At 34.9% G+C, this 14,170-nt stretch overlaps 1 protein-coding gene across 2 annotated transcripts in view; it reads left to right on the forward strand.

Moving 5' to 3' along the window:
- Positions 1–14,170, forward strand: part of cdh23 (cadherin-related 23) — a 495,141-nt gene that overhangs the window by 249,782 nt on the left and 231,189 nt on the right. For both annotated transcript variants that reach the window (XM_087277778.1, NM_214809.1), the window contains 1 exon segment: positions 12,607–12,756. In XM_087277778.1, coding sequence (XP_087133904.1) covers positions 12,607–12,756 — 150 coding nt within the window.

A 14,170-nucleotide genomic window follows, 5' to 3' on the forward strand; every position in this document is an offset into this window, starting at 1 on the left:
TTTGAAACTGATTCTGATTAATTGACTCTGTTTAAATTGAAACATTTAATTTCAGTTAGCCTTTTGTAGACTGACAATAAAACAAAAAAAATTAAGTTACATTAAATTTAAAAATGACAATGTCTAAACCATCCAACCGTCCTTTCTTTGTACCTAGCTTATAGATCTAAGATGGATTTGACAGATCCTGGATCTTTAAATCTTGTTAACTGATCTCGGGCTAATGCGGTTCTTCATACAAGTTCATGAATCAGATTAAAATGTCTGGATGAACTGATCTGAGATCGCTGCGTGTGTTGTGAAGGACAGATCTATCGATCCTCGAAATCATGATCAGCAATGCAACGATTGGCTGATGGCACAGCTGCGTAATGACATCATCTGATTAATATTCAATTATCCTTGTGAGCAAAATTACATAGTGTAGTAAATGATTTTAAAAAAATATGATACACCATAACTTTCTACATTTGTTACACCTTCAGTATTTAGACATTTTACTTAGTTTTACATCTAGAGCAGATTCTCTTTATAATAGTAGGCCTTTTCAAGTTTCTTAATCTGCGTAAGGAATAACTGGCTGTTTAAATCAATTTTGCATCAAAAAAAGCAGTTTGATAACAGTAAAGGTGTCTGCCACTTTTGCAAAACACCAAATCACCGTCATATTAGTAGAAAAAGCACATTCATGACTTCATGAAGGATTATTTCTTAAAAAATAAACCAACAAACGAAACACTGTCAATTGTTGTGCATGTCTATTATTATACACAAATTGTACTAAAGCTGGTACCTTAAAATAGTCTCTTTAAACCTCATGGGGAGTATCACCCCATGACAGCTTTTGTACTTTTATTTCAGAGTGCAGATTGCATATTTTAAATTTCTCTATATTTTTAACTTATATTAATATTTATTTATTTATTTATTTATTTTTAACTATTTAGTACATTCCAAAGTGTATATAAAAACTACTACAAGAAAATATCAGTATTTGATACATACTTTCGGATCTAATCCTGTTTATATAAACAAGCCTGCTCCCGAGCAGGTTTGAGCCACCAGACCACTTGCTACCAGAACAACTCTCAGAAGAGTTTTGAAGAACGAAACGATTCTGGATCATGTCATATCGTCAATAACCAAATCATAATCCACATCCGAAGAACGGATCCCTGGTGGACATTGAAAGTATATAGATTAGACAAATATGTTGTTGCTGTATTATTTAATATTACATATTTTACATTTTTGTATTTAGTTATTTTGAGTTTATATATTGTTCTTTTTGTATTTTTTTTTTTTGCTAAACTTAAAATGTAAACCTTTGTCAATTTATATGACAATGTTTAAAATAAAAATAAAAAACCATCAACATTTCCAGTTCAACCACACCAACTAAACCAAAAAGTTTCTTCCTACATTTCTGTTTGGTCTTCAAACATTTTTTTTACTGCTGATGTGTGTGTGACAGGCAGCTTTTATCTGCTCTGGTTCAGGCAAATGGACGGGCAATTACGCTTATGGCCAGTGAATGTTGACATCCCTGCATATTGGATGGCTCTTTAAATAGCCCCCATCAGCTACAATGGCTCTCTAAGCGCTCAAAACAAAAAAACAAGGGGTTATTTTAAACGCCGAAGTAATTCCGTCATCGATCTCAGGCTGCGTCCACCGTGTCGCCTGCGTTTCAAAGCTTTTAAGAGACGCAAACGTGACGAGAGCTTTCGTCTCTCCTGGGCTGCTTGACAGTTAGTGGTTTTGATTATGGATAGAGATGTGTGTGCTGGAAGTGTGTGTTTTCAGGCTGACAGGAGCATATTTTGTGTAGCATATGGTGCTGTTGAACTGGAGTTTGTGTTTGGTCAGTCTAGTTTGAGCTTTGGATTTAGCTGTGGCCACTATATACTATATACTTTAGACTTTAATGTTCATATCCAGCAATTCAACAAGAAGAGGCAATACACACAATTTAATTACATTTACATTACATTGACCCTGTCATTTAGCAAACGCTTGTCCAAAATGACTTACAATTAAGGAGGATTCAACAAGAAGAGGTAATACACACAACAAGTGCTAATTATATAAAGGAACTGTTTATGCTCAGAGAATTAAGTTCTAGAGTAAGTTATTTTATTTTTTTTTGGGAAAGAGAAAAAAATTGTTTCTACAGGCCCACTCACTTGTGTGAATAAAAACTTCATAAATTTATCCATTTATTTTCTTTTTGGCGTAGTCCCTTTATTAAAAAGGGGTCGCCACAGCGGAATGAACCGCCAATTTATTCAGCATTTTTTTACACAGCATATGCCCTTCCAGCTGCAACCCATCACTGGGAAACACCCATACTCTCTCATTCACACACTTACACTACAGCCAATTTAGCTTACCCATATCACCTGTACCTCATACCTTTGGACTGTTGGGGGAAACTGGAGCCCCCGGAGGAAACTTGCGCCAACACAGGAAGAACATGCAAACTTCACACAGAAATGCCAACTGACTCAACTGAGACTCGAACCAGCGCCCTTCTTGCTGTTAGGCGACAGTGCAACCCACTGTCACCGCGCTGATACTTCATAAATGGAGTTTTTTTTTTTACATTTTTTTTATAAAGTGTCTGGTGCAAATGTGCAAAACTGGTGGAAGGGTGGATTAAAGTGTCAGAGATGAACAAGTATTTTGTACAGGTGGTTTGGCAAGCCCACTCACCTGTGGAGGCACAGTTTCAGCTTTTTAATTGTTTAATGCCTGATTACAAACAGTTGAAATTTATTTATTTAGGTGGATTATTACCAGCATTTTGGCATTAACACTGGTGCTATGGGCAGTTGCTACAGTAAAAAGTGTTGTGATTTTAACAGTGTAAAGAAGAATACCTGTTAAGTTAAAATGCTATAAACAGTAATATATCTAGTCCTACATTGTTAAATTCATAGCTTTTGTAAGTAAAAAAAAAAACTATATAGTTTGTCGTCATTAACCTTGATTTGAGAATCATGTTCATTTAAATTAATAATTTGACTTTTAGTTGATCATTTGGAAAAGTGGCAGAAGGTTGATTTTTCTGATGAATCATCTGCATCCCAATCATCACGAATACTGCAGTAGACCTATTGGAACCAGCATTTACCCAAGATGCTGTCTGAACAGACATAAACATTATTGAGCATGTCTGGGGTAAGATGAACGAGGAGGCATTGAAGAGGAATCCATAGAATCTTGATGAACTCCTTCTTGATGAGTCCTGCAAAAAACGCTTTCTTTGCCATTCCAGATGACTTTATTAATACGTGATTTGAGTTATTGCGGAGATGTATGGATGCAGTCCTCCAAGATCATAGGAGTCATACACAATATTCATTCTTTTTCCACTGCACCATGACCAAAGTCCAAAGACCTTACTGTCCTAATTAAATCATTGAAAATAAAGGCATGATCATATTTTATTTTGGTAAAATAAGCATAATCTAGAGGCCTAAACTAGCACTTGTGTGTATTGCCTCTTGTTGAATCTCTGAATGCCTCCTCAATTGTCAGTCACTTTGAACAAAAGCATCTGGTAAATGTAAACAGAGTGCATTTACACTTGTCCTTTTCACAATCAGATAGCTCTTCAATTAGGAAAAAATAAATAAATAAATAAATAAACGCATGAAGTGACCAGGTATAAAATGCACCATTGTTTAGTTCTGTTGTTGGAATCAAACAATTAATTTTTTTATTGTGATTTTATTTTATTATTCTTACTCTTATTTTATTTTGTTTATTTTATTTAGATTTTGTTTATTTTATTATTTTATTTGTATGTAATTTAATCAAATTGTATTTACGTATTTTTTATTTCTTAATTAGATTTTATTTTGTTTTTTATTATAATTTTATTTTATTTTATTTGTTATTATAATTTTATTTTATTTTATTAGTTATTATGATTTTATTTTATTTTTTATTTTATTTTATTTTTTATTATGATTTAATTTTAATTTAGTTTATTTATTTTTCATTTTATCCTGTTTTATTTACATTTTTAGTTAGTTTTTTAAAGATTTTTATGTAATTTAAATATTTTTTTTATTTTATTTTAATCATGCAGTGTGATAATTAAACCAACTTTCTCAAATAACTATTTTTTTATTGCAATCGTAGATACTCTCACATTTTATTAAATGAACACAAGCAAGAGAATTTTTTTAATTATGTTTATTGTAATTTGTAATTTTAAAGCACAAACAATGCAACTAAAAAACAAAGAAGAAGAACCACCAAAAGTATAAGAAAAAATGCATAAACAACAAAAACTGCATTAAGGAATAATTAAGTAAATGAGACTCCTTCAGTTAAATGAATCGCTGAATGTCTCCAATTGTCAGTCACTTTGGACAAAAGCATCTCCTAAATGTAAATAGAGGGCATGTACACTTGTCCTTTTCACAATCAGATAGCTATCCGATCAGAAAAAAATAAAAACGTATGAAGTGACCAGGCGTAAAAATCCCCATTGTTTACTTCTGTTGTGGGAATCAAATAATGAATCATATGCTTGTAGTTGTATGTGCATATATTAAGCCAAGCTAGAAAAAAAAAAAAACACACACACACGCATCACCTTAAAAGCTATAACAGCACTGGAATATAGTCTGTTACAGCATCTCAGACAGCGAGCTCTCAAAAACGGATGATCGTTCGTAGATAATGATCTGTTATGTCAGCAACCGCAGTCTGCGTCTCTTCATTAGCATTAAGGTTAATGCAGATCAAAATGAAGCGCAGGATTAATGATTGTGTCAATCTGCGTGACAATCAGCCGGCTTCTAGCTAGTTCCTTTATACAACAAACATCTTTTTTTCACATTTGCATTTGTCTTTGTGTTTACAATCATTTGCAGATCATAAAACGGGATGATTCAGAGAAGAACGTCTCAACAAATGAATCTCTTGATTATGTTTTCATACAAGAGTCTTTTTCTCATCTGTTTAGTGTCTGTTCATTTGGTCAGTCTATATTCAGTAAGGCCTAGAGCTACTTATTTTCTTCCTCAATTACAGCGTCCGGCCTGAGGAGTGGCATGATGGAGGGATTTTCATAACAGAGAGATATAAAAGAAGGGAATATCTCAGATTAACCTGGAGTGCTGATGTCTTTAGCGAGGGTTGGCCTTCACTTATCAGTCTTTATTTCATGCATTCAATCTCCCTCTATTATTTTCTTGTTGGTTCCGTATTTGTTTTCCTCTGGAAGGAAACACCTCGGGTTAAATGTTTATTGAACTCTGAAACTATTTTCTCTGTCCGGATCTATTCAGCATGTTGCGATCACTAACGCCTTTGCTTGCAAATGGAAAATGGTGTGTGAGCGTGTGTGCGTGCGTGCGTGCGTGCGTGCGTGTGTGCGTGCGTGTGCGTGCGTGCGTGCGTGCGTGCGTGCGTGCGTGCGTGCGCGCGTGTGTGTGTGTGTGTGTGTGTGTGTGTGTGTGTGTGTGTGTGTGTGTGTGTGTGTGTGTGTGCGTGCGTGTGCGTGTGTGTGCGTGTGTGTGTGTGTGTGTGTGTGTGTGTGTGTGTGTGTGTGTGTGTGTGTGTGTGTGTGTGTGTGTGTGTGTGTCTGTGTGTGTCTGTGTGTGTGCGTGCGTGCGTGTGTGCGTGCGTGTGTGCATGCGTGTGTGTTCAGTGAGCGTGTGTGTGTGTTATAGTGTTTTATGTACAAATATTTGCAGTGAGCAGTAGTGGAGACTGGGGAAGTTGTCAGGTATTGGAGATAAAATTGATTAAATGAACAGTATTTATTTTTTATTTATTTTATTTTATACTATTTTTAAAATAAATTTAATTTAATTTTACAAATACATGCAGTTAGCATAAGTGAAGACTAAAGAAGTTGTGTGTATTTTATTTTAGTTTATTTTATGTAATTTAATTTAATTTTATTTGTTTTATTATATTAAGATTTTTTTTATTATGATTTTATTTTATTTTATATTTTATGATTTTATTTTATTAATTTCATTTGATTTATTTAATGTTATGTAATTTAATTAAGGATTAAATCATTTTTTATTTTATTATGATTTATTTTTATTATGATTTTACTTTATTTTATTTAGATTTTTTTATTTTATTTAGATTTATTTAGATTTTTTTATTTAGATTTTCTGTCATTTTTATTTTTTATTTTATTAATTTAATTTTATGTAATTTAATCAAATTGTATTTATTTATTTGTTTTATTTTAATTTAGTTAGTTTAGTAATTAATTTTTTATTATTTTTAAAATGCATTTATTTATTTATGTATATTTAATTTTTCTATTTAATTTAATGTAATTTTAATTTATTTAATTTAGATTTTTTATTATGATTATATTTTATTTTTATTTTATTTTATTTTTATTTATGTTCATTATTGTTATTATTGATATTGTTTATTTATGTTATATAGAATTTTTATTAAGATTTTTATTTTATTTTATTCATTTAGGTTTATGTAATTTAATCAAATTTTATTTATTCATTTATTCATTCATTCATTTTCTTTTTGGCTTCGTCCCTTTATTAATCCGGGGTCGCCACAGCGGAATGAACCCCCAACTTATCCAGCACGTTTTTATGCAGCGGATGCCCTTCCAGCTGCAACCCATCTCTGGGAAACATCCACACACACATTCACACACACAATCTTATACGGACAATTAGCCTAACCAATTCTCCTGTACCACATCTCTTTGGAATAGGGGAAACTGGAGCATCCGGAAGAAACCTACGCGAATGCAGACTCCACACAGAAACGGCAACTGAGCTGAGGTTCGAATCAGCGACCTTCTTGCTATGAGGCGACAGCACTACCTACTGCGCCAATGCATCGCCATTTATTTGTTTATTTATTTTTAATTTAGTTAGTTTAGTAATTTAATAATTTAGTATTATTGTTTATTTTATTTATTTATTTTTGTTTTTTTAATTTATTTTATTTAGATTTTTTGTTTTGATTTTATTTTATTTTTTATTTTACTTTATTTTATTATTTTTTATTATGATTTTATTTTATGTAATTTAATCAATTTAGCATAGAAATCAGACTTTTTTATTATTAGCAAGAGCACATTTTTAATAACAGAATTTTTTATAAGACACCAAAATATCATATCAATTATCAGTTGTATATTTATTTAAACAGTTTAACTAAATGCCAGTGCTGTCTCCGCATAAATAACTCCCAAGCAGGTTTGCTAAATTACTCTGACACACTGTTTAGGAATGTTAACAACCAAATAAAAAATCACATTAAAACCATTACGATGCTCATAATGTTGCATAACTTTATATAGTCATCCTGAATAGTCCCATACATCCTTCAGCTCTAACAGATGTACTCGGATACAGCGTCTACCACGTAGGTATGTCAGTGCCGGTGTGTGCATGTGTGATCTGATAAGAGCAAAATCCTCAACCCATCCTCTCCTTTTTTGTGTGAGAGAGAGAGATTACGGCAAAAAAAGAAAGAGAGAAGGAGACGCGAAGAGATGGAGTGATTGTAGAGAGCGATAAGCACGGACTTGCTGGAGATAAGCAGTGAAGTAAACACACACAATAATCAATCATAGATTCTTCTCAACGTTATTGCTTTTTGAGTGTGTTTGTGTATGTTTATCTCTGTGTGTGTGTGGGCCTTTGTCTGAACTATATTTTCAGATATTTCTCCTCGTCATACAGTTGAAGTCAAAATTATTAGCCCTCCTCTGAATCTTTTTTCAAATAATTCCCAAATGGTGTTTAACAGAGGGAGGAATTTTTCACAGTATTTCCTATAATATTTTTTCGTTTGGAAAACCTCTTATTTGTTTGATTTTGGCTAGAATAAAAGCAGTTTTTAATGTTTTTAAATAACATTTTAAAGGTCAATTTTAGCCCCCTTAAGCAATATATATTTTATATTTTAGCAATATATATTGTTTAATTATTAATTGTGGACAAACCACTGTTATACAATGACTTGCCTAATTGACCCTTCACTAATAGTCTGATAGACTGTTGTTGTGCAATAAGGTATAGCATTAGTAACCAACAAGGAAACACGCATGGACAGAGCTTCTACATAATTCATTAATAGAAAGAACAGCCAGAAAGGGGAAATTGATGGATTTGTGCCAAATATTAGCATCATTGACCCATAGCGCTGTACAGTACCTATAACTGTCAGTTTGTTTGTGTACTTTTTATTCAGTTTGCATTCTAATTTGCAGTTAAGTGGAAAAAATAAATGAATTGAAATGCAAATCAAAATATAAATAGCAGAAGTGAAAAAATAGATTTTCCCTACCAGCAAATATTTATCTGACACCAAATATAAAAGCAGACACTAAGCCGCTATAACATCATCACCAATGACTAAATCTCCAAAAGACAAACGAACATATCAGTGAATTGTAGCTCTGACATGGACATGAGGCTTATAAATTACTGAAAAACAGCTGCGGGTGAAGTATATTGATCGCAAGTGCTCAGTTTGTGATCATATCTCGATTTTGTTTTGTTGATATGTGATTTCAAATATTCGTAGCTTGAAACAGATGGAAAATGATTGCTATTAGTATGAACGGGCTTAAACGGAGCAGTGCTCTTAATATCAAGCGAAAAAAAGAAAAAGACAGCTGGGAAACCTAATCTGCTTTGTATTTTTGTAGGAAACACAGTGTAGATCTGTTTAAGGTAAGAGGTGTGTAAGTTATTGCCATCTATCACTGAATGTGTCAGGAATATCGAAACAAAACCAACTAAACTCTGCTCCTTTAGCGCCCCTCACAGAGCTTGATCCATGCTGGCGTTTCTCTTCTTGGGTTTTAGGTTTTGAAAAGGGAAAAAATTCCACCACCCCGTCCAAACTTTTAGAAGACCAGGTATCAGATTTGCACAATCCATATGCATAACACTTTAGCTTGTTTCCCTCGCTCGAAAGCTTGACAGAGCTCCTGCACGTAGCTACGGTTGCTAAGCCACGATTGGTAGGTGGTGGTTTTTGGGTGTGGCTTAGCGAAGGGTGAATTACCCTAACTTGCTTAATTAATCTAGTTAAAGAGCCCCTATTATGGGTTTTTGAAAGTTATCCATGCAGTGTGTAACACGGCTCTAAGTGATTGAAACCATCCAGCTAAGGTTTAAATCTGAAAGTGCACCGTTGGAAACGATTGATTCTTCAATGAAATAGTTGACTCAGTGTCGAATAAATGACTCTGGATTTTTTGCTTGAACGTGTCGACCTCGATACAGTACATCACCAAAAATGTAGTTCCAGATCCGGTAAAATGTGAACTCACCTTTCCCTTCAGACACTAGCGGAGTGCGAGGAATCACGGGACTGATCATGATGCGAAGATGATTATCACTGACAGATGGAGATTCGGCTGCAAGAAATGACTAAATCTCCACAGCCATATTAATCACTGAAGCCAAGCAGGGCTGAGCCTGGTCAGTAGCTGGATGGGAGACAACTAGGGAACACTAGGTTGCTGTTGGAAGTGGTGTTAGTGAGGCCAGCAGGGGGCACTCAACCTGTGGTCTGTGTGAGTCCTAATGCCCCAGTAAAAGTGAAGGGGACACTACACTGTCAGTGGGCGCCGTCTTTCGGATGAGACGTTAAACCGAGGTCTTGACTCTCTGTGGTCATTTAAAATCCCATGGCACTTCTTGTGAAAGAGCAGGGGTGTAACCCCGGTGTCCTGGCCAAAGTCCCTCTATCGGCCCATACGTTCATGGCCTCCTAATCATCCCCTTCCACCGAATTGGCTCTATCGCTGTCTCTCCACTCCACCAGTAGCTGCTGTGTGGTGAGCGCACTGGCGCCGTTGTCCTGTGGCTGCCGTCGCATCATCCAAGTGGATGCTGCACACTGGTGGTGTTGTGGTGAGACCTCCCTCATGATTGTGAAGCGCTTTGGGTGTATGGCCATACACAATAAATGCGCTTTATAAATACACATTACATTACATTACATAAAGGGTTAAAGTTCATTTTCACAACAATACCACAGTATAGCCAACCTAGCGCTGTGTTTGTTTCTGTCATTTTTCTGATGATTGATACAATAACCTGCGCTGCAACTCGGAATCCGTCGGACATTTGCCATTAGAGGATGAAGCAGCAGAGACTTTAAGTATGGGACCTTAACAGGGACATTGTCATTAACTTTTACAGTTCAAATGCACCAGTTTTTTCTTCCTCCTGATTATAACATGTAAATGTGATTAAAATCATTGCTTCGTTTTCTGTAGGTTGCAAAATATGTGTTTAATTGTGTGTTGTAACTTGTAATCGCTCCGCGCGGTTTGTAATCACTTATCCATTATAAATCAGTGCTTGTACTGTATCTCTCAGGTTAAACCTTCATGGGGCTATTCACTTATTGTGTCCAAAACCATGTTAAAACAGGACACGTGCTTCTTCCTTTAGCGATTTAAATGCGTTTCTGATCTCGCAATCCTCTGCCATTTGTCTTTGCTATGGCCACCATCAGCTGTTCCTCACACGCGCAGCTTTTGCCACTGTGTGGATTAATACTGAATGTGTTTGTAGTTGTTAATACTTGGGGTTAGGTTTAAGAGTGGAGCAATATGCTGGTGCTTAACTGCATTACTTTATTGCATCTAATCACAACAGACTGGGTCATCGGACCAATCAGCACAGATTAGCTTCTCGCTAAGGAGGGGTTTGTGAACAAATGAATCCCTAAACGAATCATATGGGAGTTGTTGGGATAATTAGGTAAAATTATGCATATTATAAGACAATGAAAGTGTTTTTTGACCGTGCATGCATATCAAACTGTTATTGGAGACCCCCAAAACCAAAATGTGACCTTTTATAATGCAAAATAGGGGCTCTTTAAGACTTTAAATGTCTTTTTAAGCTGAATACTAGTATGTTGAAAAATCTCTAGTAAAATATGATGTAGTCATCATGGCAAAGATAAAAGAAATCAGTTATTAGAAATAAGTTAATAGTAACATGTTCAGAAATGTGTTTAAAAAAATCTTCTTTCCTTTAAACAGAAATTAAGGAAAATAAATACAGGAGGGCTAATTATTTTGACTTCAACTGTAAGTTGTTTTGGCAGTTGAGTCGGTGAAACTCTCCATCACTGTAACCGCCAGCTGTCTCGCTCACACATTAGCATTAGTGTTTAATCAGACCACGTGACGCAGTGTTTTGTACAGTATGAAAATTTTCGCTTTCTCAGATAGAGATGAGTCATCATTGAATGTACTTTCTGCCATATGTCTCGTCTTCCACTCGTCAGAAGAGAGAACGACACTAATGAGGGACTTTCTGTCATCTCTTCATTTGCTGGGATCTCTCAGTACCTGAAACAGCAATGATGATTATTGCGGAACATTTTATTGCTTTAGCATGTGAAGTTTGACGTTTTATTTCGAGACCATCTGAAAGTCCCTGTCAAAGTGCACACTCGCATTTGTTAGAGGAGAGGAACTTTTTGCAGGTATGATGTCTGGCAGATGCTAAATTTGACTTTTTATGAGACTTAATGGAGGTCTGACTTGTGATTCATTCAAGTTTTAACAATAGCTAAGTATATTTCTGCGCACAGGTGGAAATTTAAGGAAACACTACATCTTGTTTTATGAAAATATGCTAATATTATAACTCCTCTAAAGTAAGCAGTTAAACTTTACCATTTTTTAATCCATTCAGCTGATCTTTGGGTCTGGTGGGAGCACTTTTAGCTTAGCTTAGCATAGATCATTGAATCGGATTAGACCATTAGCATTTCGCTCAAAAATGACCAAAGAGTTTAGAAACTTTTTTTATTTAAAGCTTGACTCTTCAGTTGTTACATCATCTACTAGGCTAAGATGTAGGAACTATACTCTCATTCTGGCGTAATAATCAAGCAATTTTGTTGGTGTACCATGGCTGCAGCAGGAGCAATGACATTACGCAGCACCTGAAAATATTTCTGAATCATATGTCATAAATATCTTCATAGTTGCAAGATTTTCAGGTGCTTTGTAATATCATTGCGCCTGCTTCAGCCATGGTGTAGCAGCAAAATTGCTTGATTACTACACCAGAATGAGAGTATAGTTCCTAGACAGATTGGCCTAGAAAATAGCAACTTTTCTTTTCCATCAGCCTTAGTACATGATGTAACTACATGAAAGTTAAGCTTTAAACTGGACAATTATCGAAACACTTGAGATGCTAATAGTCTAATCCACTTCAATGATTTAGGCTAAGCTAAGCTAAAAGTGTTCCAGTCAGAATCGGAGATTGGCTGATTGGTGTCAAAAATGATAAAACTCAACAGTTTAACTCTTATTTTCAAACAAAGTGGAGTGTTTTTTGAACTTGTAGGATTTGTTTTGTTGGAGACCTGGAAATGTATTTGATAAACGGGTTTCCATCATCTTGTAATCAGATAAAAACGGCAGGTTTAAATGGAGGAGTGTCTCCCTCATCTACTTGTGATTCAACTGACAAAAATGCATCCAAACATCAAGTTCAAACAGCACCTTTGTTGAAGCAAGAGTGACAATATTTACTTCTTAGTTCTGCAATGCAAAAAAAACTAAAATGATCAAATCTGTCTTTACAGGGGGTGAACAGCATGTTTCAGGTGTTCCTGACGGGGAATAACTCGGATCACTTCAGCATCTCTCCCACCTCAGTGCAGGGCAGAGCTGACCTCCGCCTGCGTGTGGCCATCCCGCTGGACTACGAGACCATCCGCAGCTACAGCTTCTCTGTGAGTGTTGAAAAATTACATATGTATCCCTCCAAACTTATCTCAAATATTTTAAAAGAAGTCTCTTTATCACTGTGGGTGCATTCATTAATTCAAAATACTGTAAAAACTATAATGTTTGTATTTTATTGATCATTTGCTGCTTAAGCCATATTTCTTATGATTCTTAATGTTTTTTTTGTGCATCAGCAATATTTTTCACTAGAGAAAAGTTCAAAAGAATGAGTTTCTTACATACAAAAAATTGCTTTTGCTGCTTTTATAAACTACTCATTAAAAACTACTACTTTTTTAAACTTGTCGGAAGTTTTTTGGGACACCTTAATAAATAAATGTAAAAAAATTATTGAGTTAACCTAATCGATTTGTGTAGGGACAATATAAAGAAATTGTGTGGAACCAAGCATTTGTCTACAGCAGGGTTTTTCAAAGTCTAAGACAGTGGGCCTCCCTTTTGACACAACTTATCCATTGGTGCCCCCCTCCTCCCAAACACGCACACACGCACGCACACACACACACACACACACACACACACATATATATATTTATATATATATATATATATATATATATATATATATATATATATATATATATATATATATATAAAGACACAGACAGATGTCAGACTGTTAACTCACTTTTATCATCATTTGCATGAAAGTGCAATTATTTACAGAGTAATAACAAGTATTTTAATATAACGTTTTTAAAACTAGGATGATGGTTCAATATGAATAGAACAGATCCAAGAACTGTCCATCCCAGTCAAAACAGTCGAAGTTTAGTGGGTCTCATGCTGTCATTAGCCAAAATATTTTGACAAACCACACATAAAGGTCGTGGTTCATCAGCTAGTCCTGTCCACGTAAATCCTAAACTGAAATACTGATCATCATATCGTCGTCTTTTGGGTTTAAGCCCTGAACTTGAAGGCTTTAAAACGGGGGGGTCTCAGAAACCAATCCATTGTATTAGCAGCATAGACTGTAAATTAGCAGGCATATACCTGTATTGGCGGGCTTGCCAAACAGAAGCGAATTCACAGCTATGGCCTTCTGGGTAAAAAAGGTTTTCTTATTTCAGACGTATTATTTTTTTTAGCTTTGTTTAATTAAAACGTTTAAATATAATAAAAAATACATATAATAATTAAACTTAATAATTATATTTTTATTATATAATATTTTTTCCCGCGCCTCCCCTGACATGCTCTGGCGCCCCCCAGGGGAGGCGTGCCTCACACTTTGAAAACCCCTGGTCTACAGTGTAATAAATAAATAAATAAATAAAGTGTTTATAATGTTTATAAATTGTGTTTATATTAATATTATACAAAGTTTACAGAACTGCCGCTCAATGGATATTTTTTAGACCAGTCTCTGTAAACCCAGAGATGGTTGAGCATGAA

The sequence above is a fragment of the Danio rerio genome, chromosome 13 (assembly GCF_052040795.2).
Source record: "Danio rerio strain M-AB ecotype USA chromosome 13, GRCz13ab, whole genome shotgun sequence".
NCBI lineage: Eukaryota > Metazoa > Chordata > Actinopteri > Cypriniformes > Danionidae > Danio > Danio rerio.